This window comes from Chionomys nivalis, chromosome 14 (genome assembly GCF_950005125.1).
Source record: "Chionomys nivalis chromosome 14, mChiNiv1.1, whole genome shotgun sequence".
NCBI lineage: Eukaryota > Metazoa > Chordata > Mammalia > Rodentia > Cricetidae > Chionomys > Chionomys nivalis.
Genome location: NC_080099.1, coordinates 45,659,722 through 45,686,846, shown reverse-complemented (window position 1 = coordinate 45,686,846; position 27,125 = coordinate 45,659,722). Strand labels below are relative to the sequence as shown.

The 27,125-nt window shown below is 46.1% G+C and overlaps 1 protein-coding gene across 7 annotated transcripts; it reads left to right on the top strand.

Annotated features, from left to right (window-relative positions):
• Positions 1-891: 891 nt before the first annotated feature.
• On the top strand, positions 892-13,896 carry Slc4a9 (solute carrier family 4 member 9). Of its 7 annotated transcripts, none has more exons than XM_057788631.1 (21): positions 892-1,109; positions 1,356-1,516; positions 1,878-1,991; positions 2,333-2,382; positions 2,515-2,672; positions 2,893-2,980; positions 3,506-3,660; positions 3,890-4,002; positions 4,199-4,344; positions 4,492-4,625; positions 4,743-5,005; positions 6,028-6,083; positions 6,277-6,465; positions 6,587-6,700; positions 8,189-8,350; positions 8,448-8,626; positions 9,777-9,849; positions 11,735-11,803; positions 12,031-12,204; positions 13,328-13,483; positions 13,843-13,896. In XM_057788631.1, the coding sequence occupies exons 1-21, from the start codon at positions 892-894 to the stop codon at positions 13,894-13,896; spliced, it is 2,826 nt and encodes a 941-aa protein (XP_057644614.1). The 7 variants fall into 7 exon arrangements, with proteins under 7 accessions (XP_057644614.1, XP_057644612.1, XP_057644610.1 ...); XM_057788629.1 differs by having other exon boundaries at positions 3,890-4,006; positions 4,170-4,344; positions 6,028-6,080; positions 8,448-8,524; XM_057788627.1 differs by having other exon boundaries at positions 3,890-4,006; positions 4,170-4,344; positions 6,028-6,080.
• The last annotated feature ends 13,229 nt before the right edge of the window (positions 13,897-27,125 follow it).

The following is a 27,125-nucleotide window of genomic DNA, read 5'->3' as shown; positions in this document are numbered from 1 at the left end:
CAAAGAAACAAAATCCTGCTGTGCTGTGCGGAAGACAGATCTTGGGAAGTGAGAAAGAGCCAAAGCTAAAGAGATTATTGCAAAAGGCTAGTGGGCTACTGAAATAATTCAGGTGCGAGATGGTAGTGGCTTGGATCATAGCAGCAGTGCTGGAGCTGGGGAATGTGTTTGGACTCTGGGTACATTTGGAAGGTAGAATCAATAGAATTTGATTAAGGACCACATTGTTTTTTGTAACTTTGGTTCCAGGAATTCATACACAAATACACACCCCTCTACCTCCTTCAGCGAGGGTCTGAGTTAAAGGGGTACATATCTAAATTGGGTTTCCAGACATTGGATAAAAGAATTTAAGATACAGGCATTGTGTTCTCCATGACCTGTCTCCACTTTCCAAAGTCAGCCCATTTAAGAGTCCTCTATCTTCTCTCTGACTTGCCCTGTCGAGATTCCACAAACCTAGTTATTTATTAGTTCCTTCTTTGGCCAAATGTGTGTCTGTGGCCCCTGCGCTACATTGTTGACACCTAAACAGTCCTGGATCTGTAGTGTCGATATTTGATACAGGGTGGCCAGGGGCAACAGAACCCGGGCTGGGGATCAGTTACTCCTATTTATTTATACAAAATACAGTGAGGTCAGGCCTGATGTACATACACAGGTGGGGCGTTTCCGAAAGGTCTGGGAATGGCTAGGTCAGTCTTACAAACACTTAGGCCAGCAGGGGTCAGAAAACAAGCAGAGGAGGAGATGGGTGGTATTTTCTGGAGCCAACAGGATTGGCTTTGCTTGTGCTGTGCTGTGGTAAGGGGTGCAGCATAAATGCGGCCAGCCAGAGGGCCCCAGCACAGCACAGCACAGCGTTCAAGGTTTTGTGCAAGCCTCCTCAAGATGAAGCTACCAGGGCAAGAGGAATTTGAACATTCCAGTGCTCATGAAAATGTTCTTGCTGAGGAACTGGACAGTGGCCTTGGCCCTGGTCCCAGCCTTGGTGGTCCCTCAGACACAGACAATGGGGAATCGGGGGTATCCAAGGATCCTCTGCTCTTCATTCAACTAAACGAGCTGTTGGGCTGGCCCCAGGCACTGGAGTGGAGGGAGACAGGCAGGTGAGTGGAACCTGGCTAGTTCTACAGCATCCTTCCCACCACAAAGTAGGATGTTCTCCTCGTATTCTTTCCATGAGATTCCTCTACAATATGGTTCTGAGTTCTCTGAGACCCAGTGAAGGGTGACTGACTGCTCAGGGAGAGAGACACTCTGCACAACTGGGTCAAAGGCAGCCACACTGCCCCACCTATGTCCTAGACATGGGAGGGAGTCTACCGTTAACACAGGCTATCCCTTTATCACAGGTGGATGCTGTTTGAAGAAAAGCTAGAAGTAGATGCGGGCCGGTGGAGTGCCCCCCATGTGCCTACCCTGGCACTACCCAGCCTCCAGAACCTTCGAAGTCTCTTGGCTGAGGGTATTGTACTGCTGGACTGCCAAGCTCAGAGCCTCCTGGAGCTTGTGGGTAGGCTTGGGAGACAGTTCATTCCCTGGGAATTTCCTCCCAAATCTTAGAATCTTCCAGAGCCTATCCCACCCCATCCTACCCTAGGGGCTGCTGTTTCTATCACAGAGATAGTGATGGAAAAGCAGCGGAGGTCTCAGCACTTGGCAGGCAGAAGACAGGAGGACCACTGAAAATTGAGCAACCCCGTTTATGCAGTGAGACCTTGTCTCAAAACAATGTGGGAGAGGGCGGTTCAGCAGCCCTTGCATTTCCTGAGACTCTAGAAGGAAAGACTCAGGAATGAGAAGCAGGGAAGGGAGCCAGGAGTGGGATAGAGAGCTCTCGGGTGGGGATTTGAACTTCACGCCTGTTTCTGCAGAGCAGGTGATCAGTGGGGAGTCACTGAGTCCGGAACTGAGAGGACAGCTCCAAGCCTTGCTGCTGCAGAGACCCCAGCACCACATTCAGACCGCAGGCTTCAGGCCCTGCAGAGGTGAGAGATGCCTCTTTGGGCCTAGGATCAAGACTCTGGGATAGGAGGAGCCCAGGTATCATCTATGTTTCTTGAGCCAGGAGTGGCCTCGGCTTGGCTCATTCCTCAGGCCAAGATTCACGGGCAAAAGGAAACCAGGTAATGGTGAAGGTGGAAGGGTAGGAGTACCAGGGCCATACCAGGGCTCTCCTAAGGGGTATCTGTGGCGGCTACTGTGCCGGGAGCTTTGAATGCACTATCTTCTGATGACAGTTACCAGGGAGGCTTGTATTACCGGTATCCCCGAGTAGGCCTGCCCCTAAGGCTTGTGCTCCTAACCACCATGCATTCCTGCTTTGCAGGGCCTAAAGCTTTCAGAAATGCTTCTTTTGATGAGGACACCCCCGTGAAGGTTTGTGGCCCTTCCTTGGGCAAGGCTGGGAGGGAGATCAGGAATTGAGAGATCCACGCTCCACCAGGCTCCTTAGTTGAGTCTCTGCCAGCATTTCCCTCCCTAAATGATCTCTCACACTCTGCCATCCAGCACCAGAACCCCTTGAAACAGAAGCTGCCTCCAGGAGCAGAGGCAGCCGCAGTGCTGGCAGGAGAGCTGGGCTTCCTGGCTCAGCCACTAGGGGCCTTCGTGAGACTGCGAAATCCAGTGGTGCTGGAACCTCTTACAGAGGTGATCCTGCCTAGCAGGTGAGGTGACTGAGAGTCAGGGCTCTTGGGCACAGAAGGAGGGTGGGGTCTTTGGATCCAACTCCCCAAGAGTGTCTAGGAAATGCTACCCAGGGGTCATTCTGCAGGACTGGTGTGCATGTGAGCAGGTAGGGAAGTCAGAGCTAAGTGTCAGAGGCTGCTCTTAGCAGGCAGTGCTGCCCCATGAGAAAGCAGCTTGGAGGCCCCTTTCCTTCTTCAGGTTTTTCTGTCTCCTTTTGGGTCCTCCTACCCTGGGAAGGAGCTACCATGAGATGGGTCGGGCAGCAGCTGTCCTCCTCAGTGACCCGGTGAGTGGAGCAGGTGTTCCTCTGTGTGCATATATGTGCATGTGGAGCATATGTACAGACTCTAATCAGAAATAACAGTGAGACCGGGCGGTGGTAGAACCCCAGCACTCGGGAGGCAGAGGCAGGCGGATCTCTGTGAGTTCAAGGCCAGCTTGATCTACAGAGTTAGTGCCAGGACAGGCTCCAAAGCTACATAGAGAAACCCTGTCTCCAAAAAACAAAACAAAACAAAACAAAACAAAAAAAAAAAAAAACAAAAAAAAGGAAAGAAAGAAAAGAAATAAAAGAAATAACAGTGAGGCAGAGTGTGGCTTTGTGTTTTTTAACATGGGGGCTGACCAATGTAGCCGCATTACAATAGGCACAGAATGAATGAATGAATGAACAAATGTATGCACTTGTGGGTGAATTATGGATTTCTCTGCTTGTAGCTTGTGTGAGTGTGGTTCTGAGAAAATACAAGTGCAAACACATGTAAGAGTCCAAATAATGCGTTTACTGTCCACCCTGTGACCTTAAATGCAGCAATTCCAGTGGTCAGTTCGTCGGGCAAACAATCTTCATGACCTTCTGGCAGCCCTGGATGCCTTTCTACAGGAGGTGACAACTCTACCCCCAGGTCGGTGGGACCGGACAGCCCGGATTCCCCCGCCCAAATGCCTACCCTCTCAGCGCAAAAGGTACCTGGGGTCCTAATTCCACACAGATCTTTCCCTTGGTTATGGGTCTACCGCTCTCCCCAGCTAAGTTTGGATTTCAGACAGTGAGATTGTGACCTGCATCTAACTTCTCCCGGACAATCTGAGGGCGCCCTTAGTAGCCTCCAGGGGGCGGGGCGTCACATACTCTGAAGTCAAATCTTACGTTGGTGGGAGATGTCAGGGCATCTGGGGTTCTCTTTCTGCCCAGACTCTGCTCAGAACTGCAGGAAGTCACCGGCCTCTCCCGTGGGAGTGCGGCCCAGGCAGGGGACAGGCACCACCATGGCCAGCATGCCCCCAGCCCGGAGTTACAAAGGACGGGCAGGTGAGGGGAGCTGTGTGGGAACAAGGGTTGGGATCCTATGGAAGAGTAACAGGGGCATTGAAATGTGCAGGCAATGTGGGAGGGGCTCTCCTGGATACAGAGAAAAGCAGGATGCAGGTGCAGGATGTGGAAATCTGGATCACTGACGACCCACGGGTGGGAGGCTGTTTGGGGGTCTTGTCCAGGACGTGCGCCGGAAGGCATGCTGGTACCCCAGCGATTTCTTGGACGCCCTACACCCCCAGTGTTTCTCAGCTGTGCTCTACATTTACCTGGCCACAGTAACGAACGCCATCACTTTTGGGGGTCTCCTGGGAGATGCCACTGAAGGTGCCCAGGTGCGTGGGTTTGTATGATGGGTTTGGCATAAACTCCGGTGTCCCACCTGTCTGACCTCTTGGGACTGAGTGGGGCTGGGACTCCACAGGACCTTGGGCTCCTGCGTTGGGAGCCAGAGTTCTATGAAGAGCTATGTCCACTTCCAGGGAGTGCTAGAGAGTTTCCTGGGCACAGCGGTGGCTGGAGCTGCCTTCTGCCTGATGGCAGGCCAGCCCCTCACCATCCTTAGCAGCACGGGGCCAGTGCTGGTGTTTGAGCGCCTGCTCTTTTCTTTTAGCAGGTAGGAGACCTCTCTCACCTTTCTAGCCCGTTGGTGGGTGAAGAGGAGAGGGTGAGGGCTTTCTCTGCCCTGCGTTAAGTGGGGAACAGTCAGTCCTGACTGTCCTCACTCCCACAGAGATCACAGCCTGGACTACCTGCCCTTCCGCCTATGGGTAGGCATCTGGGTGGCCACGTTTTGCCTGGTGCTGGTGGCTACAGAGGCCAGCTTGCTGGTGCGCTACTTCACCCGATTCACAGAGGAAGGATTCTGCGCTCTCATCAGCCTCATCTTCATTTATGATGCCGTGGGGAAAATGCTGAACTTGATCCGTGCTTATCCAATCCAAAGGCCAGGATCTCCTGCCCAGGGTTGCTTCTGTCAATTCTCAGGCCCAGGAGGTGAGGGAAATTGGTACCTTGGCCAGGTGAGGAAAGAGATGGGAAATGGACTAAGTTCAGGAAAATGCTGAGTACTTTTCCAATAGCCAGAAGTTTCCTTTCTGGTTCAGGATCAGTTACAAAATAAATCTACAGAAATCCCAGGACTGTCTTTATTTCGGACAGCCCTGACATGGGCTATTGGGCTTCCTAAGAGGGAAGTCATCAGACATACCCATCTAAGAATGGCAGCACTGGATGAGGGACTGGTTCCACCAGAGGAGCAGAGCTAAATACACCAACCAGAGAAGAGAGGAAAGGGCGGGACCAGGCATGCCTGTCTCACTTCCTAAATACACCAACCAGGTAGTCACTCTTGAGAGAAGAGAGGAAGGGCAGGACCAGGCATGCCTGTCTCACTTCCTAAAGTCACCAGTCAAATAAATCACATTCTGAGTGAAAGCAGGTAACTAGGGGAGGGTTTGGAGGGTCACACTTGCATAGATCCCTCCAAATGGAAGGTAGCATCAGGAATGGGGGAAGATGTCCTTTGTGGGGAAGGTCTCCAGGGTAAGACAAGGTCTCATGTAGCCCAGTATAGTCTCCAACTGACTATGTAACCAATGATGACCTTGAACCCCAATCCTCCTGCCTCCATCTTCAACTGCTGAGAGTATAAGCGTGAGCCATCAACTATCTAGCTAAAAATGTATCTTTTCTAATCTGTATCTGATTCTACTAGTCCTGAATGAGACCACTTCTCGCTCGGGTACACACAGATCTGGGAGCTCATGCATTTGATCAATGTTTGATGAGAAAGTGTTGTGGCTCAGTTTTGTGCTCAGCACCAGAGGCCCAGACGGTTGGGAATCCGGGAGTGTGAGTGTATGGAGTAGCAGCTTGAGAACACTCTTAAGTGCAACAGAATCAGCAGAATGATCAGAATCAAGAACTTTCTAGTTCAGGTGGAAGAACAAATTAGGATCCTGTGGAGAAAAGCATCTCAAGGAAAGAGGCTTACACTGCAATTCTCTGCTTCCCAGGAAATGTGTCGGAGTGGACAAGTACAAAGCACAAAGACACAGATGTCTTAAGCGTGGTGAGCGCCTGCGCCTAGAAAGGTCTGAGAAAGAAAAAGAGTCAGAGCTCTTCAGCTCTTCCCACCCACGAGGAAAGAAAGCTTCATTGGTTACTTGAATTTTGCCTATGCCCAATCCTGGGTTCCTGATGTCTCTGTGGGTTCCCCTTCCTCTGATGCCCATTGTCCAATACCTCCCCACTCCTCTCTGCAGCACCTAGGCCTGGTCAATGCATCCTTGCTGTCTCCACCTGAGTGCATCCGGCAAGGAGGCTACCCTCGTGGTCCCAGCTGTCACACGGTGCCAGACATTGCCTTCTTCTCCCTTCTCCTCTTCTTTACGTCCTTCCTTTGTGCCATGGCCTTCAAGCATGTAAAAAATAGCCGCCTCCTCCCCTCTGTGGTGAGTGCCATTTTCCCTTTCTGTGGGAAAGGTCTGGTTTTGGCCCTGGATCCTGTCTGCAAATGGGAAAGGTTAAAGAAGAAATGGCAGGCCCAGAGTAAACCGTCCACTGTATGGCCAGGTGCGCAAGGCGTTCAGTGACTTCTCCTCAGTCCTGGCCATCCTGCTAGGCTGCGGCCTTGATGCTTTTCTGGGCCTAGCCACACCGAAGCTCTTGGTGCCCACAGAATTCAAGGTGAGAGCTGGACAGAAGGAGGAAGGAGGAGGAGAGGGATGGTGGGGCGAGCAACTTTGGAGTAATAAGATGCATAAATTCCATACTTCTCTTCCTCTGAGCTGTTTCCTTCATTCATGATAGAGACAGTAAAAATAATGGTCTCACAGAGTCATTGAGTGATAAAATGAGGTATTTCAACAGACACATAAGGAATGGAGAATGCCGTATACAGTCACTATTATTATAGGGTAGGTGTTGGAGGATGGGATCTGAGCAGCAGGTTTGAGTTGAATTCCATTTCTGCCTCTTCCTAGCTGGCTCTAGGCATCTTTGTTTGTTTGGAGACAGGGTCCCCTGTAGTTCAGATTGACCTCAAATTCCCTACATAGCTGAGGCTGGCCTTGAACTCTTGATCCTCCTTTTTAAATCCTCTGTATGCTGTGATTTCAGGCATACATCACCATACCTCCCCTGAGAATTTTAGTCTATAAAAATGTGATAATTGATAGCTGTTCTCCTATAGGCTGTTTTTGGATTTACATATCATAGTGTAGTTACTACAGTGCTTGGCACAGATCACATACTCAGTAAATGCTGTTACGGCTTCTCCCTGCCATGGACATGGCCCCGCCCACTTCTACACGCCCTACTCTTCTTTACACCCCTCACTGTCAACTCTGACTCTGTAAAGCCGGAGCTCCTGTAGGGCAGGATAGTGTACTGTACCAGACCTTGCCTCGACAATAGAAACCTTTCCCGGGCTGGAGAGATGGCTCAGTGGTTAAGAGCATTACCTGCTCTTCCAAAGGTCCTGAGTTCAATTCCCAGCAACCACATGGTGGCTCACAACCATCTGTAATGAGGTCTGGTGCCCTCTTCTGGACTTCAGGCATACACGCAGAAAGAATATTGTATACATAATAAATAAATAAATATTTTTTTTAAAAAAAAAAAGAAACCTTTCCCCCTAGATCCCACCAGGGCAGGACAGCAAGGGGGTTCTAATGGGGGTGGTTTTAGGGTTCAGAACCCCAACCAATCACCTGGGCCCCCTCCCCACTACAGACGCTTATAATCAGAGCAGACGCAGACACACCTAACCCTGCCCCACCTCTGCCCCAGACCAAGGCAGGTCTGAACTTGAGCTGTCCCATTCTGGATGGCAGTGGGGTGGGGTGTGAACCTAAGGAGGAAGGCTGTGAATAAGAACAAAGCAGTGTGTGCAGGTTATATTCACCAACTCTTCTTCCAGAGAGAACCAAAGTCCAGAGCCCTTGGCTCCATTCAGATTAGTCCCTTCTTTCTGTTCTCTTTTAAGACGCTGGGATACACGGAAGGAGGTGTGTGTGTGTGTGTGTGTGAGAGAGAGAGAGAGAGAGAGAGCTCCCACCTAGAATTTAAGGTCTCAGGAGCAGGAGAAGGTAGAGTGCCAAGGTGGGAGTAGGGGTGTGCAGGTGAGGTGTTCTCGGAGACATTTTCCAACCTGTCCATGGAATGTCCCCTCAGCCTACACTCCCTGGGCGTGGTTGGCTGGTGTCTCCTTTTGGAGCTAACCCCTGGTGGTTGAGTGTGGCAGCTGCCTTGCCTGCTCTGCTGCTGTCTATCCTTATCTTCATGGACCAGCAAATCACAGCCGTTATCCTCAACCGCGCAGAATACAGACTGCAGGTAAGGCTGCCAGGTCAGGTTCTAGACAAGAGAAAGAAACTCCTGAGTCAGGTACATACGGCACTTCTAGCTTCCAATCAACCCCCTTTTCCTGCAGAAGGGAGCTGGCTTCCACCTGGACCTCTTCTGTGTAGCTGTTCTGATGCTGCTCACATCAGCACTTGGGCTGCCCTGGTACGTCTCAGCCACCGTCATCTCTCTGGCCCATATGGATAGTCTTCGGAGAGAGGGCAGAGCCTGTGTCCCTGGTGAAGCCCCTCACTTCCTGGGCATCAGGTAAAGAATAGAGTCAGTAGGCTGGAGTGAGAGGGGCGTGGCACATAAGGGATATGTGAGTTATTTGGGCAGCCTGAGTTCTGAGTTTACGCCCTGTAAGAACTGCAGCAGGGAACGTTGGTGCCTCTGAGATGGGTGAGGGGCCTCAAGAAGAGCATTATACAGGTGGTGGTGGCACACAACTTTAATCCAAACACTGGGAGACAAAAGCAAGCAGATCTCTGTGAGTTTGAGGCCAGCCTGGTCTATAGAGTGAGTTCCAGGACAGTCAGAGCTACACAGAGAAATCCGATCTTGAAAAACCAAACCAAACCAAATCAACCAACCAACCAAACAACCAAATAACCAAACAAACAACAATTCCAGCCCCAGAAAGAAGAGCATTATACATGTAAGGGTGGAGGTAGTCAGGGCTAAAGTGGAGGGTGAGGTGCCACCTAACAGTCCTCACTCAATGTAGAAGTGTACCACGGACACCGCAAAAGAATCCATGACAAAAACTATTGTGTAGCCATTAGAAACAGAGTCTACCTGAAATGCATGAAATTGACTAACTTCGTAAATTATGAAATGCAACTCTTTATGGCAGTGGAAACTGCTAATTTCCTACCACAATAAAAAACAAACTATGGAACTGGGGATGGAATTCAGTGGTGGTGCTCACCTAGTACATATGAGGCCCTAGCTCAATTCCTAGAACCACTAAAACAAACAAACAAAAGACACAATGGGCTGCTGAGGTAGTTCGGTGGGTAAAGGTACTTCCCGTCACACCTCATGACTTCCTGGGACCTGGGTGGTAAAAGAAAGAACTGAGTCCTGCAAGTTGTCCTTTGACCATCACACATACACCAAACAGGCACCTGCGTACGTAATGCATGCACATATACAGCATAAATAAGTAAAATGTAACAGAACATTTTTAAAAAACCAAACAAAACAGAACAATGAACCTGACAGATGAGAGGCCCAGCCCTGTGCTGGAGTGCTTTGTCTTTCCTTTCAGTTCTGCCAGCGGGCAGGGGGCCTTTGCCAGGTGACCTACGGAGGGACTCCCTCCTCTCCTCTCCGGATGCCCGGTCTGTACTAGGCCTGGTTAAGGGGTCTAGCCGGGATCCTCCAGGAGCACACTTCTTCCTTCTCCCCACAGGGAGCAGAGGCTGACGGGTTTGGTGGTGTTCATCCTTACAGGCGTCTCCATCTTCCTGGCACCTGTGCTCAAGGTACATGTTTGGCCAGGATCAGGGCCAGCGCAGCAAAAACAACAGAACTGACCTTGCTCGAATACTTCAGTGTTTTAGGAACTGCGTTTTCTTCTCTCATGGTTTCGATAATCTTCATGCTAACTAGCCCTGAGAGACACACATACTCTACAAATGAGAAACCTTAAGGTTAAAGATGTAAAGTAACTTATAACTGCCCACCAATTTCTCAGATTAAAAAACCCAGACTTCCAGAGCATGGTGGATTATACCTGTAATCTCAGAGTCAAGAGGTTAAGGCAGGAGGGTTGCTTCAACTTTGAGGCCAGTCTGCATATACAATAAATTGTAGAACAGCTTGGGCAATAGTGTGAGACCCTGTCTCAAAAGAAACAAAAAAGTGGTGGTGGAGGTGCTGGTGTGTGTGTCTGAGATGGCTCAATGAATAAAGGTATTAGCTAACAAGCCTGAAGGCCTGAATCTGATATTGGGCCTAGGTCTACAAGATGGAATCAAAGAACTGATTCCAATAAGTTCTTCTCTGTTCTCCATGCTTGTACACACACACACACACACACACACACACACACACTCACACACCCTATATAACTAGCTAGCTATAGAAGAAAAGGTCAACAAACCAAGTAGCAAAGTAGTCAAAGAGGGTGTGGAAATGTCAGACAAGAGTCACTGGCAGAAAGACAAGAGCCGGGGGTTAGGCAGGGCCAAGGTCATGGAGGCTGGGTAAGAGTACTGCAGTAAGTAGGAAAGCCAGATGGACTGGATTAACCACTTGCTAAGTAGGTCGACTCTCATAAATGGTGTACCAGTCACTGTTCCAGGAACTGGAGGTGAGGTATACCGGGGCGATAACATATGTCTCCATCCTCCTTGGAGTCTGGTGATAGAGGATAGATCTTTAAAAGTTAAACAATAGGGTGACCTGTGAGAAAAATAAAAGTGGGTAAGGTGATTAAGAGTGCTAGGGCAGGCCTGGCAAGATGGCTCAGTGGGCAAAAGCATCTGCCATGCAAGACTGATGACTGACCTGAGTGCAGTCCCTGGAAACCATGGTGGAAGGAGAAACCCACCCCCACAAGTCAATCTTTGGCCTCCATATGCAAGCTGTCGAACAAACACATATAGTAACAGTAGTAACTAAATCTTTTTAAATTTTACAAACAGTTCCAGGCCTACTTCAGGTTGAGTAGTCAGAGAAGACCTTTCCAGAGTGAAATGAGATGAAGCATGAGTGTTTGTAAAGTCAAGAGAGGAGAATTTGATTGATTGGTTGGTTGGTTGAGACAGGGTTTCACTGTGTAGCCCTGCCTATCCTGGAACTTGCTACATAGACCAAGGTGGCTTTGAATTTATGTACATTTTCCTGCCTCTGCCTCCTGAGTGCTGGATCACAGGTATGTCACCATGCCCGGACATGAGGAACACTTTAGGAGGAAAGAATAGCAAAGGAAAAGGTCTTGAAAGGGTAAGGAGCAAACGGCAGCATATGAATGGAAAGTGGACAGTATATGGGAGCATGGAGAGCGGGGGGCGTGTGATGGTAAGACAAGAGGAACCTGGATATGGTGTGATCCCAGCATTCAGGAGGCCAGGGCAGGAGGATGTAGAGTCGTAGGGCAGCAATACTGGGTGGAATAAAAAGATTGGAGAGGCAGGAGAGGAGAGGTATGGGCAAGTCACTTCGTCTCTCTAGTTCCTCATCAGTAAGTGCAGACACTAATAACAATCTACCTCATGTGATTGGCATAAAAAGACTCAATGAATCAGGTATGTGGGATGTGAAAGAAAAAGAAAGGCCTGGCAGGCTCCAGTCTGAAGGCCTAAGGTGGGGCACCTGGGAGGCTGGAAGGTAAAAACTCCTTTGCTATCCCTCTACTTCTACTAGTTCATCCCAATGCCTGTGCTCTACGGCATCTTCCTCTACATGGGGGTAGCAGCGCTCAGCAGCATCCAGGTGAGCTCATTACAATCACCTAGCAACCTCACTCCTCCCCACACTTGCCAATCTCACTCATGTCCATTATCCTCCTTCTCCTGGACATAGGCATTATTCTGCTGCCATGCTCCAGATGGAGAAGCCAAGGGAGCCTTCTTCCTTTCCCCTTGCAGGGCTTGTAGCTAACAGTGGCACCCTCCAAATTAACCCCATCATCCTGCCTTCTTTTCCTCTCATTCTCCCAGTTCATGAAGAGAATGCAGCTATTGTTGATGCCAACAAAACATCAGCCAGACATGCTGCTCTTGCGGCATGTACCTCTGAGCAGAGTCCACCTGTTCACGGCCATCCAGCTTGCCTGCCTGGGTCTGCTTTGGATTATCAAGTCTACTCCTGCAGCCATTATCTTCCCACTTATGGTAACCTGGAGTTCTGAGAGACTCTGGGCTTGGAGGGTGGCTGAAAAATACTCCTCTCTCTTACTTTCCCTGGCTCTTTCTGTTGGAAATTTTTTTTTTTTTGATTTTTCGAGACAGGATTTCTCCGTAGCTTTTGGTTCCTGTCCTGGAACTAGCTCTTGTAGACCAGGCTGGCCTTGAACTCACAGAGATCCACCTGCCTCTGCCTCCCAAGTGCTGGGATTAAAGGCGTGCGCCACCACCGCCTGGCTCTGTTGGAAATCTTAAGACCAAGAAAATGGCTGGGGGATACTCATAGATGAACTAGTCCTAGGACTCTTAATTCACCAACTTTCCTAACTAATTTGGTCTTGTCCACAACCCCCTGGCCCCACAAATAACTGAGCTCCTGTAAGGGCAATGCTGATACTTGTTACTCAGTGAGGCACAGAAGAGGAAGTTAAGAGCCACAGGCTTTCCAATAGGATCAGTCTGGTTACCATGTACCAGGTGTGTGACCTCAGGGGCGTCACTAATCTCTTGGGGCTTCACTAATCTCTTGGGGCTTCAGCTGCCTTTTATGTACAGTGGGAGTAAACTGCAAACTGGGTATGGAGGTTTTTGCTTGTAACCCGGTACTTGGGTGGCTGAGGTTGATCAAAGTGAGATCCTGTCTTAAAAAAAAAAAAAAAAACAAAAACAAAAAAAAAACAAAACGAAAGTAGATGTGATGGTGAACACCTGTAATTCTCAGGAGGTAGAGGCAGGGGGATCACCACAAGTTCAAGGCCAGCCTAGTCTACATAGCAAGTTCCAAGCCAGTCAGAGCTACCAGAGCTGCATAGTGAGAACATGTGTCAAAAAAAGAAAAAAGAAAAGAGAAGAAAAAGCTAAGTATGATGGTAGGTGATGCACACTCGTGATCCCAACAGGAACCCTTGAGAGGTTGAGGATCAGGAGCTCAAGGCCAGCCTGAGCTACATAAAACTTTATCTCAAAAACAAAGCAATATCAAACAAACAAAAAGAGTCTACTTCATAGAACTGTGTTATTACCTCACTCAGTGCAATAATAGGAAGCGTGACTGCTTGTCCCAGTGGCTGGCTGTTGCTGAGAGCCCTGGGGCTTGTTTCTGTTTCTGCAGTTACTGGGCCTCGTGGGAGTCAGAAAAGCTCTGGAGTGGGTCTTTTCACCACTGGAACTCCTCTGGCTGGATGAGCTCATGCCAGAGGAGGAGAAGAACATCCCTGAGAGTGGACTGGAGCCAGAGCACTTGTTCAGTAGAGACGGCAATGAAGATGTAAGCTCCAGGCCGAGTCCTAAGAGAATGGGGAGGAGTCGAGAGACTGTTGTCAGAGCTATCTCTAAAGTCTGGTATCTCATTCAGCCTGAAGACCTCATCACAGTTGTTCCCTTTGTCTCTGTAATAATACAGGCAGAATGAAGGGTTTAGGGAAATCTTCCCCATAGGCAGTTCTGGTTTATGAGCCCATGGAGGTAAAGAGAGAAAGGCATACAGCTCCCTGAGCTATCTTCTCAACCCTGGTCTTTGTTTTGTTTTGAATGTGAATTCCTATCTAGTTTCTGAGCCCCTTATTTAGGCTTTTTTTCTTTTTCTTTTTGTCTGTTCCCAAACTACCTTTGAATTTTCCCCCACAGTCAGAATTGATGTATCAGCCAAAGACTCCAGAAATCAACATCTCTGTGAATTAGCTGGAGTCAGAGTGTGGAGACCCCAGGAAACGGACACAGGTGAGGGTGTGGGACAAAGTGCTCCTGATGTTGAGGGAGGAAGGTGTGGGATCAGACCTTGGAACCTCCTGTTTGCTGGATGGATATCCTTGCTTTCTACTCATATTCGGGTCCCTCGGGAACTCTGGAATTGTGGAGGAAGTAGAAGGAACTTCCCCAGAGAAAGAATTCCCAGGGGCAGTTCTGAATTTTTGCCAGTAGAGGGAGTTCAAGCTTATTCCAAACAGATCCCAGGAGTGGAGATGCAGAGAGGAGGAACGACTGAGATGCCCAGGACAGAAGACTGGGAGGGAGGAGGGAAGAATAAAGGCTATGCCTTTCTTTGCCCAGGAGCCTCCTCCCTGAGGGCTGGCAAGAACCGTGTTTCTTCCAGACAGGTGGAGGGTTCTCTAGTCCTTGCTCTCTAGCCTTTCATTTTATTTACCCATGTAGCACTTCTGATTTATATCAATATAGAATAGACAAAACAATCATAGCCCCTAATCTCAGGAAGCTTAAACTGGAGTGGGAGAGACAAAAACATGGACAACTTTTGTTGTTGTTTTGTTTTTTCGACACAGGGTTTCTTTGTGTAGCTTTGGAGCCTGTCCTAGAACTCACTCTGTAGACCAGGCTGACCTTGAACTCACAGAGATTTATTGCCTCTGCCTCCTGAGTGCTGGGACTAAAGGCATGTGCCACCACTGCCCGGCAGCATAGGCAATTTTTAGTGGGGGAGTGGTGAATAAGGAAAGAAGCACAAGCCATGAGAGCAGAGAACCCTTGCACGGAAGTGGGGTAGGAGGAAGAAAAGGTTTCTAGTCGAAAGTAGCCCATAATTTGAAATCTGAAGAATGACTAGAAGTGAGCCAGGATAAGATGGGGGGAAAATATCCTATGCAGAAGCCACGCTATGTGCATGAGCTGAGAAGCTGAACTTTCCTTATGGATGACAGGACACCTCTCCCAACCTCTACCTGTCCAAGAACCTCCATCACTTGAAATGGACTTTTTCTTTTTTAATTGAGAGGGTATTACTATATAACGTAGGCTGCCCTCTAACTTGTGACCCTTCTGCTATATCCTGAGTGTTGAGTTTACAAATGTATGCCACCATGTCTGGTTCTGCATGTTTGGGGGTGTGTGTAGGAGAGGCTGAACAGCGAAAGGACAATTCACTGGCTAAGTCAGAACAACATCTCCCAGGCTTCCCATATCCTTGTTCCTTGTCCTGCTGTGTCCCTGTGCACACCTGCTTTGGGATCACTGTCTTCTCCCAGTTCACAGGTGTTTATTCAGAAAGGCAGAGCACGGGTGGCCTTTGGGTTCAAGGCCAGATGTTGTATGCTGGGGATCTGAAAGAGTGGCGCAGGATAGAAAGGCAGCAGGCAAAGACTAGGTTACCTTTGGAGCTGGGGCCTGGGGTGGGAAGCAGCAGAAGCCGCTGGTTTGTTGCTGTTTAGGGAAGACAGACAAAGCCAAAAGGACCAAAGCAGGCTCCAGTCACTCAGTCTTCACACAGTAATGCACCTGAACACAAGTCCTATTATTTGCTTATTTATTTATTTTTGTTTTTTTTGAGACAGGGTTTCTCTGTTGTGGCCCTGCTAGCCTACTCTGTAGACCAGGGTGGCCAGAGTGAATTCCAGGTATCCAGAGCTGGTACACAGAGAAATCTTGTCTTGAAAACACAAGCAGAAGTGAAAACCAGCGAAACAAAAATATTTATTTTAATGAATAATATGTTAATTTTTTTGTTTTATTTTTGATTTTTCAAGACAGGGTTTCTCTGTGTAGTCTTGGTTGTCCTGGAACTCTGCAGACCAGGTTGGCAGCAAACTCAGAGAACTGCTTGCCTCTGCCTCCTGAGTGCTGGGATTAAAGGCATGTGTCACCACTGCCCAGATGGACAATATGTTTATTAGATTGAATCATCCTACGGCATTTTACAACATACCTGTTACTTAATATCCACTGGATAGTTTCTCCATATACATATCTATATCATTATTTTTATTACCTACTGTCTTAGCTGCTTTTCTATTGCTGTGATAAAATACCATGACCAGAGCAATTTAGGAAAGAAAAAGTTAATTTGGGGCTTCCAGTTTCAGAGAGTTAGAGTTGTTGACTGTCACAGTGGGGAGCATGTCAGCAGGCAGGCATGGCACTGGAACAGTGCTGAGAGCTCACATCTTTCACAAGCACAAGGTAGAGAGAGAGATTCAGAAGGGGTCCAGTGTTTTGAAACCTCAAGGGCACCTCCAGTGACACACCAGCTCCAATAAAGTCACACCTCCTAATCCTTCCCAAACAGTTCCACCAGCTGGGGACCAAGTATTCAAATAGATGAGCCATGGGCTATTCTCATTCAAACCACCATATCTGCATATGACAAATAATTTTATTAAGTTGAAAAAATAAGAAAGAGTATACAAAATGTTTTCTGCAAGTACAAGAATTTCTGTAGTATAAATATCTAGAAGTGGAATTAAAGAATGGTTAAGAGTATGAACACACCATAATAAAGCCACCATTTGTATATAAACCTAAGAATATTTAAAGAATATATATGTTTTTTAGGGACTGGAGAGATGGCTCAGCAATTAAGAGCTCTTGCAGTTCTTCCAGAAGACCTGAGTATGATGACCAGCTTCCATATGGCAACTTATAACCATTCTAACTCCAGTTCCTGGGAATCCAGCGCCCTCTTCTAGCCTTCTTGAGCACCAGGCATGCACAAAGTGCCCTTAAATACATGCAGGCAAAATACTCATACACATAAAATAAAGTAAATCTTGAAAAACATTTCGAGGATAATTAAAAAAAAAAAGAATAATGAGTCAGGTGTGGTAATTTATGCCTACAATCACAGCACTAGAGATGCTGAAGAGGGAGGATTACAAGTTTGAAGTAAGCCTAGGCCTAGGTTCATGGCTAGCCTTGGCTACATAACAAGACTGCCTCAAAATACCAAAACCAAAGAAGAGCAACTAATAACAATGAAGGAGATGGGGATTAGCTCAATGGTAGAGCTCTTGCTTAGAGAACATATGACCCCCAGACACTCTTGCCCTTTTCAAAGAGAGTAGCAATGAAGAGAACACCTTTAGGTTAAAAATAAGATATTTTAAACTGGGTCATAGGTACACATCTGTAATTCCGGAACTCAGAAGGCAGTGGCAGGAGAATTCTGAGTTCAGCTACATAGTACATTTAAGGCTAGCTTGGGCTGTATAAGACCCTGTTTCAAACACAGCTCTCCCCTCACAAAGGGCTGGTGCCACCAAACCTCCTCTCTAGATCTCATTTCAACCTCTGAGTCTGGGTGCTAGAGCTGGACATAGTGGTGAAGGAGCTGCCTAGGAAGCCAGGTCAGCCTCTGGTCTCCTAGACAGGGTCAGGGGAGCAGACCTAAATGGGCACCCCAGGAGTTCACAGACCTGGTTCTCATCCTGATGATGTCATAGACTTCTCAGGTCTTTGATGAAGGGCCTTGCCTGAATCTCAGCTTTCTTTCATGGAAACAAAGATGGTTGGTTGGGTAGATAATTTCCAATTAAGATATGGGAAACTGTCACAGGGATGAGTGTGGCCTCCCCCAAAGGTGCAGGTGCTGTTCTCTAGCAAGTGGTAAAGAGGTTTATCTTTGCTGGTGTGGTGGTATAAGCCTTTTATACAAACACTTGGAAGGCAGAGGCAGGAGGATTTCTGTGAGCCCAAGGCCAGTGTGGTTTACATAGCAAGCTCCAGGACAGCCATGACTATACAGAGAGATCCTGTCTCAAAACAAAAACAAAAAATCCCAAAATAAATAAATTAAAAAAATCAACAAACAATACAAAAACCAAACCAAACCAACAAAAAAACAAAGCCCTCAAAATGGCCTGCAAGATGCTTGCCATACCCAAATTTAATCCACTGGACCTACATGGTAAAACGAGAGAATCAAATCCTTTGATACCCACATTCATGTTGTGGCATACATACACACACATACATGTAGAAGGAGCTGCTTTCCATCCTGCTCGGCTCCCACATGGTTAGCTTTATACCCGAAATAACAACACACAAACTGAATTCTTTTAAACATTGCTTGGCCCATTAGTTCTAGCCTCTTATTGGCTAATTCTCACATCTTGATTAAGCCATTTCTAATAATCTGTGTAGCACCATGACGTGGTGGCTTACCAGGAAAGATTCAGCATGTCTGACCTGGAGGCTGGCTCCATGGCGGCTGCCCTGGAGAGGAGAGGCATGGTGTCTGGCTCACTTCCCTTCTTCCCAGCATTCTGTTCTGTCTACTCCACCCACCTAAAGGCTGGCCTATCAAATGGCCAAGACAGTTTCTTTATTAACCAATGAAATCAACACAAAACAGAAGACCCTCCCATAACACATACACACACACACAACACACAAAATAAATGTAACAAGACAAAAAAAAAAAAAAAGGCAGCCCATTGGTTGCTCTTTCAGATCCAGGGAATGACACTTTCTTCTGTCCTTGGAGGTTACCAGGCACAGTGCTGCACAGACATACTTGCAGGCAAAGCACCCATACACATTAAAAACCCAAACTAAATCAAACCCCTGCTGTAAGCTAAGCAGGTACTTGTGCTTGCCACTGAGCAGTTGATCCCTTATGGTGGAAAGAAAACAACAATGCCCCAAATTTGTCCTCTGACTTCCAAATACCTGTTGTGGAACACATGTACCCACCTATCACCAAATAAGTGTAAATTTAATATTTTTCTTTCATCTTTTAAAAATTTTTCTTTATGTTTGTATGTTGATGTGGCACGTGTGTGGTGTCTGCAGAGGCCAGAAAACAGTGTTAGAATCCCTGGAGCTGAAGTTACAGGCAGTTGTGAGTCACCAACATGGGTGCTGGATATAGACTTAGGGTCCTCTGGAAACTCTGAAAGCACGCAAACTTAACTGCTGAGCCACTTCTCCAGCCTCCTTGCCAGCCTTTGAAAGGTGTTTGTTTGCTTCTTTGTTTTTAGTGAAAAAAATCTAAGCACTATTACAGGGATATAGGCAGATTTACAGAACTGAGATTTGAATGTTAGACAAACAGTCTACCACGAAGCTATAGCCTCAGATCATATACATACATACGTACGTACGTACATTACATACACACAGACATATAAGCTGGGTGTGGTGGCACATGTCTTTAACGTTAGCATTGAGGAGGCAGAGGCAAGGGGAATCTCTGAGTTTGAGACCAGCTTGCTTGGTCTACAAAGCAAGTTTCAGGACAGCCAGGGCTATTACCCACAGAAACCCTGCCGGGGGGGGGGGGGACAGGACAAGCTCACATTGTTACAGCCTAAATTGGTTTCAAACTCTCAATTGAAGACTGGTACCAGTGTTCCATGGTGTAATGGTGAGCGCTCTGGACTCTGAAGACTGGTATGAGTTCAAGGCCAGTGAAAACTCTTTCTCAAAAAAACAAAAACAAAAACAAATCATACATGCATGTACTAAGGTGTTTGTACACACATGTGTACACACATCACGTTTTTAGAAGAGATATTTGAGGTCAGTGTTGGTTTCATACTACACAGCTCTAGGAATAAATCAGTCTGATTAGGGGCAGCTAGAATCAAGAAAAGGCAGACACAGACACAGAACACAGGAAAAGATGGGTTTGTGTGGACTGGGCTTTCTGATGGAGAAACTGCAGCATCTCAGAAGCTCAGTGTGTTTATTATACAGAGTTGAATGTGGAAGCAGGGTTTCTACATACAGATAAACAAGAAGATAAGGAGTAAATGTTCATGGAATACAGCTGGATCAAGGAGATGGGTTTAGCTAATCTCCATAGCAGCAATCTCTGTCGGGGAACAGTCTTCAGGCCATAAAATATCTGGGAGGAAAAAGCTACAGTGAACCCAGTAGGAAGGCTTTGCCATTTCTCTGAGCCTCGCCCCAGGACGGCCGGTAGAAGGCTTTGACATTTCCCCCTGAGTCTGAGGCTATGTCACAACACACACTCACTTAGTACTTCACACACTCAGGACTTCCTCCACTCCCCACATCATATTTAGCCATTCAAACCAGGCCAAATGATCTTAGACATAAGCTACCATTTTCTGTCAATAAAACAGGGACAAGAGCATGGATTTTTTAGTCCTGTATGCTGCAAAAAATTAATTAACGCCTATAACACTGTTTGAAATCTTTAGATGAAAGACCTATGCTGTATATAGAGTTATTAGGGCCTCCTAAGGTCCAGGGAAACCCTTCATATCAACCATTTAAGACCTCTTGTCTCCAGTCTGAACCTGTGGAAGAATCGTTCTCAAACTTTTGTGGGCATTAAAATCATCCAGGGTTACCATGTGAATTCCCGGCCTCTTCTATGGTTCTTATTTCCTTAGAGGTTTTAAATACTAAGTTTTGTGTTTTTCTGTCCTTTTGTCCAGTGCCTCATACTTCTTAATATTTGAGATCTTTTTCTTTGCAAAAGGATCTGAGAGTGTACTTGTATATGCTGGTTAAGTTTTGTCAATATGATATAAACTTAAGACATATCTGGAAAGAGGGAATATATATATATATATATATATATATATATATATATATATATAAAAAATCTGGGAAGAGGGAATATATATATTTGAGGCAGGGTGTCTTTGTGTGGCCCTGACTGTCCTGGAACTGACTCTACAGACCAGGCTGGACTCGAACTCAGAGGTTCACCTGATTCTGCTTCCCAAGTGCTGGGATTAAAGATGTGCGCCACCACCACCAGGGTTAGAAGAGGGAATCTTTTTTTAAAATTTATTAAAAATTTCCGCCTCCTCCCATTCCCCCATTTCCCTCCCACTACCCCCACAAGAGGGAATCTTTTTTTTTTTTTTTTTTTTTTTTGGTTTTTTGAGACAGGGTTTCTCTGTGGTTTTGGAGCCTGTCCTGGAACTAGCTTTTGTAGACCAGGCTGGTCTCGAACTCACAGAGATCCGCCTGCCTCTGCCTCCCAAGCACTGGGATTAAAGGCGTGCGCCACCACCGCCCGGCTCACAAGAGGGAATCTTAATTTGAGCAAATGCCTCCATAAGATTGAACTGTAGGCAAGTGTGTGAGAGTATTGTCTTGATTAATGACTGATGTCACCGTGCATGGTGCCATCCCTGGGCAGTCCTGTGATGTATCAGAAAGCAGGCTGAGTAGGCCAGGAGCAAACCAGTAAGCAGTACACCCCTCTGTGATCTGTTTCAGGTCTTGCCTCCAGGTTCCCACTCTCAGTCACAGCACTGACTTCCCTCAGTGATAGACTAGCTATTATTTGTCTTTCTTGTTAATTGCTAGTGAATTTAAATGATATCTTATTGTGGTTTTCATTTTAATTTCCATGATACTTGATGATGAAGCTCTTTTAATGCTTCTAAGCCATTTATGTATCTTCTTTGAACAAATGTTCCTTTTCCTTTTTTTTTGTTTTTCTAGACGTGGTTTCTCTGTGTAACTGTGTAACAGCTCTGGTTATCCTGGAACTCTCTTTGTAGACCAGGCTGGCCTCACGGAGATCTGCCTGCCTCTGTCTCCCAAGTGCTGGGATTAAAGGCATGTACCACTACTCCTGGTTCCTTTGCCTTTTTTTTACACACACACACACACACACACACACACACACACACACACACACACACACAGAGACAGAGAGAGAGAGCGCGCGCCAGACAGAGAATGGACTTGAACTCTCGAGCAGAGGTCGGCCTTAACTTCTAATCCTTACCTGCATCTCCCCAGGGCTAGGACTACAATCATATGTCACCATACCTACTTCTCACAGTGCCAGGGATGGAATCCAGGCTTGTGCATGTTAAGTATGCGTTATGAGCTAAATTTCTAAACTCAGGAATTTCTTAGTAACATCTATTTTTCTTTCTCCTTTAAGAGCCTAATGAGGAAGAATATAGAATACTGGTAAATTTGGTACTAATGCTTTAAATAATTGTGCTAAGGGAGGCTGGAGAGATGGCTCAGTGGTTAAGAACACTGTCTGTTCTTCCAGAGGTCCTGAGTTCAATTCCCAGCAACCACATGGTGGCTCCAAACCATCTGTAAAGAGATCTGGCGCCCTCCTCTGGTGTGTGGGTATAGGCAGAAAGTTGTATAAATAATAAATAAATCTTTAAAAAAAATTAAAAAAAAAATTGTGCTAAGGTACCAGCAGGTTAAGTACCCCCCACTCCAAGACAAGATTTTGCTGTAGACCAGGCTGGCCTTGAACTCAGAGATCCACCTGCCTCTGCCTCCCGAGTACTGGGATTAAAGGTGTGCAGTATCAATATTATTAATATTATTATTTAATAATAATCTAATTTAAAAAGATTTTTAGTTATATGTGTTTGTACACCAGGTATACCGTGTACATGTGTATGCCCTTGGAGGCCAGAAGAGAGCATTGGATAACCTGGAAATAGTATTCATTGTGGTTGTGATGTGGGTGCTGGAAACCAAACTTGGGTCCTTTGAAAGAGCATGCATTGCTCTTAATCACTGAGCCACCTCTGCAGTGCCCCTGGGCTACATATTTTAGGGTGATGGCCTGAGTGATTTTAGAGGCTACTACAAAACTGTCACGTTTTACAAACAAATTCAAACGTGCATATACAAGTAAAGTGCTGTCTTTTAAAAAACTGAAATAGGAGGTGGTAGATTAGAACTTCAAGTCTAGCCTGGGTTACATGAGACCTTTCTAGCACAATAGCATAGACTTTTTTAGTGATTTCTTTTTTTCTTTTAGGCAAGTATATATAGAATCAGGAAATATTTTAGCTCTATCACAAGTTATTTACCATTTTCTCAATAATGAACAAATAAGGTTTTAATGAATATTCATGTGCACACATTCACATACACCTTGGCTTATATATTTTATTCAACATCTCTCCCCCAGAATTAAATAGGCTTGCTAAAGGAAAGGCATATGCATAAAAAATTCTGGGGTGGGGCTGGAGAGATGGGTCACTGGTGGTGGGTATAAGAGCACTGGCTGGCCAGGTGATGGAGGCACACGTCTTTAATCCCAGCATTCAGGAGGTAGAGGCAGGTGCATCTCTGTGAATTCAAGTCCAGCCTTGTCTACAGAGCTAGTACCAGGCCAGGCTCCAAAGCTACACAGAGAAACCCTGTCTTGAAAAACTGAAAAAGAAAAGAAAGAGCACTGGCTGTTCTTCCAAAGATTGTAGGTTTGATCTCCAGCGCCCACAGCATAGTTTGAATCTGTAACTTTTGTTTCAAGGGATTTGAGGCCCTTGTCTTGCCTCTGTGGGTACTGAATACACATGGTACATGCAGGCAAAATATATATAAAATAAAAATAAATCTAAAAACAAACAAAACAAAGTAAAAAAGACCACTACCATGACAAAAAAAAAAAAAAGCCCCCAAGCATGGACCAGTGAAATGGGACCACTTTGCAATCCTGAGGTCCTGAGTTCAACCCCCAGAACTTACATTAAAAAGAATAATAAAAAAAATAAAATAAAAAATTGGATGCGGTAGCACATATCAATAATCCCAATGGCAGAAACAAGAGGGACCATGGATCGATAGCATAGAAGAGAACTGGCTTTCCATAGGCACACCTGCACGCACGCACACACACACACACACACACACACACGCACACTCTATCTCTCTTTCTCAAATAGTTACCTTTACAGTGACCTTACTAAAGACTCTATCCCTCTGCTCTAGTGCTTGTGGCACATGAGAAGGCACCAGAGAACTTATGAGGTCAATTATTGGACATGAGATTACGAGGCTCCAAGTAGTGGTCTAACCAGTTTTGTTTGAAATATTTCTGAATTCTTTTGTCATTCTCCAGAATTCCCAACATTCACAAGAAATTCTAGGTGTATAGGACAGTGTTGCTGTTTTCTTTGGACTCTAGTATGGCTCAATCTTGATTAAAAACTGCCACTTACAAGCAGAAGTTTTGAGAGGTCACCGGCAAGCCTGCTCTCTTCTCAGACATGTTTTCTATATAACTTTGTAATAGTGAAGTCATTCTCTTTAATCAGCAAACCTTTATATCTAAATCTCTCATAAAGTCCAATATTGCTGTTTTCTTCCCGGGTGCCACTACTGTTGACAACACAGGGTTTAAGAAAGGCTTCTACTTGAAAAGTCCCAGAAGGAATCCTGACTTTTCTGGAGCTTCTACCAGACTCATGGTTCAAATAGGCTTTCTGTACACATGCTCTTGGGGCCACAGGAGACAATGTGCCATTTCTTTAATGAAGAACACCTGGTAGGTGGCACTGTCACCTTGCCCTGCAGGTAAACGCCTTGCTGCGTCTCCTGATTTATGGGCCTGCCTTGATGAGTGAGGGGTGTGGCAAACTGAGTTAAGTTCAAACACTCCAGAAGAGTTTCAGAGATCAGCCTGCAGAATGACTCAGGCCTCACCTGTAAGCTAAAACTGCTCTTCAAATTGGAGTCCTGGGCCTGCACCTTCCCCACTTTGGTAAGCGCATCTAAGTCTCACAGAAAACAATGTGACATGTAAGATCCTGTATGTTATCTTAGAGATTTTCCCAGGAGATACCGACACTAATGCCCAGTGCTCCAGCTAGTGTATCAGAAAGGGAGACATGAGAGAAGGCAAGATGGCTCAGAGTGTAAAAGCACTTACCACAAAGTGCCCTTTACACCAGACACACACAACAACATCATAGAGGTGTGAGCTGTGTGTGATTGTCAACACTTGTGTTATTGGTACGTGGGAAGTGGAGGCAGGAAGTTAGTGAGTTCAAGGCCAGCCTCAGCTATCTGTTGAATCTGAGAACAATCTAGGGTATATATATGGTCTACACCCTTGATGCCGGCACTTGGGAGGCAGAGACTGGTAGACATCTGTGAGTTTGAGGCCAACCTGGTCTACATAGTGAATTCTAGATCAGTCAAGGATACATAGAGAGGCCCTGTCTCAAAAAAGAAAACAAACCCAAAATTTTTCAACTACTGAATTCAAGCAAGGCCACACCGCAAGACCCTATCTCAAAAATAAGTTTTAAAAAAGTGATAGGATTATGAATCCTATCATTCATAATTCCCAGAGGATTCCCAGGAGTCTTTCTGACTCAAAAGTGCTGACTGACTAACTGCCAGGCCACACTAACCTGTGAAATGAGTGGGTTCTTGTGTTGGGGTTGTTGTCCAATGGCTCCCTCATCAACAAAGCCTTTATACATGAGAACCCAAGCTTCCACTGACCTGGGAACTTTAAAGACTAGCAGGACATGGCACTAGCTAAGGAGGGCTTCTAAAGAAAGCTGGTGTGGCTGCCTAAACTGTAGTGTGTAGCATGTAAGAGTACATGTGAAAGGTACAAAGTGGCTACTTGAGGCAGAAGCGGAAATCAGGACTTCCTATTGATTGTAGGCACTCAGAACTTTTTTCCCAATGAGCATGTACAAATGTAGATTGGGCTGCGTTTCAGTACAGTTGCTGATGCACAATCCTCAGTTCCATGTTTGGTTTTTCCTTTACTATGTACCCATATGGGAGAAATGCCATAGAACTGTTATAAGTTTTCATCTTTCATTGCAAAGATGCATCTTCCAGGGAAGGCAATACCCAAAGTATACTCTCCAAGGGCTCACAGGGAAGAAGCGCTTAGTCTCCATTCTGCAGTTTGGTATCTTTTTGAAACATGTTTCTAGTTACTGTGAAGATACTGACTGTGTGTGTTTCTTTTCAGCAGCTTCTCAGGAATTCTAGATTTGGCATGGGTTAAGTTCCTCTAAAGGGGGGCTGGAGAGATGGCTCAGAGGTTAAGAGCATTGCCTGCTCTTCCAAAGGTCCTGAGTTCAATTCCCAGCAACCACATGGTGGCTCACAACCATCTGTAATGGGGTCTGGTGCCCTTTTCTGGCCTGCAGGCATACACACAGACAGAATATTGTATACATAATAAATAAATAAATAAATATTTAAAAAAAAAAGTTCCTCTAAAGGATGAACCAGTCACCTACACCTTCACCTGAAAAATGGTTGTTCCTAGCCCATGCATGGTGGCGCATACCTAAGATCTCAGCACTTGGGAGGTCAATGCAAGAGAATTCCCTTGAGTTTAAGCCTAGAGTGAAACCATATCTCAAAAAAATCAAGTAAAAGAAGTACAAACAAACAAGCACCCCTGCCCACTGCCAAGTATCCCATTTGACTAACTCTTCATTTTATATGTATAGTGTTTTTTTTTAAGAGTCTCATATAGCCCAGGCTGGCCTTGAACATGCCATGGAGTCAAGGATGATCTTGAACTTCTGGTTCCTGCCTTCCCTTCCAAGTAATAGGATTACAACCATTGAAACCATATCTGGTTTGATGAGATGCTGAGGTTCAAACTCAGGACCTTGTGCATGCTAGGCTGGTACTCTACCAACTGAGCTATATTCTCAGCCTTCCTATAGTGATCTTTTCTTTAATACCTTTACTGAATCTTCTGATTACCCAGAGTAATGTACTTACAGATAAGTTGAAAATACAACTAAATAGGGGCTGGAGAGATGGCTCAACGGTTAAGAGCACTGACTGCTCTTCCAGAGGACCCACATGGCAATGCACTACTGTCTGTAACTCCACTTTCCTGGGATCTGACACCTTCACACCAATGCACATATAAAGTTAAAATAGTTATTTAGAAATAGAAAATACAACTACATAAAAGCCACTTACCATCTTGGGTCAGCAAGATGGCTCAGTGGATAAAGAGGCTTTATGATGACCTGAGTTCAACCTCTAGCTGGAGTCACATGGTGAAAGGAGAGAATCTACTCCCTCAAGCTGTTCTCTCCCCGCCACATACGCCCCTGGCAATGAACATACCCGTTCACTCACACACATAAAAAAGACAGAACCAAAGAGGGGCTGGCAAGATGGCTCAGTTGTTGAGAACACTTGCTGCTCTAGAAAAGACCCAAATTCAGTTCCCAGCACCCACATCAGGTGGCTCACAATCACCTGTAACTCCAGCTCCAGGGAATCTGACACATTCTTGTGGCCTCCATATATATACATGTGCTCACACACCCCAGAACTTTATCATTCATAGGGTCATAATCTACCTCTATCTGGTACATGTAAACGTTTTTGTTTTATTTTGAGATACGGTCTTATGCAGCCTAGGCCTCCAACTCATTTTGTAGCCATGGCATTAGGATGAAGGTATGTATAGCCACATC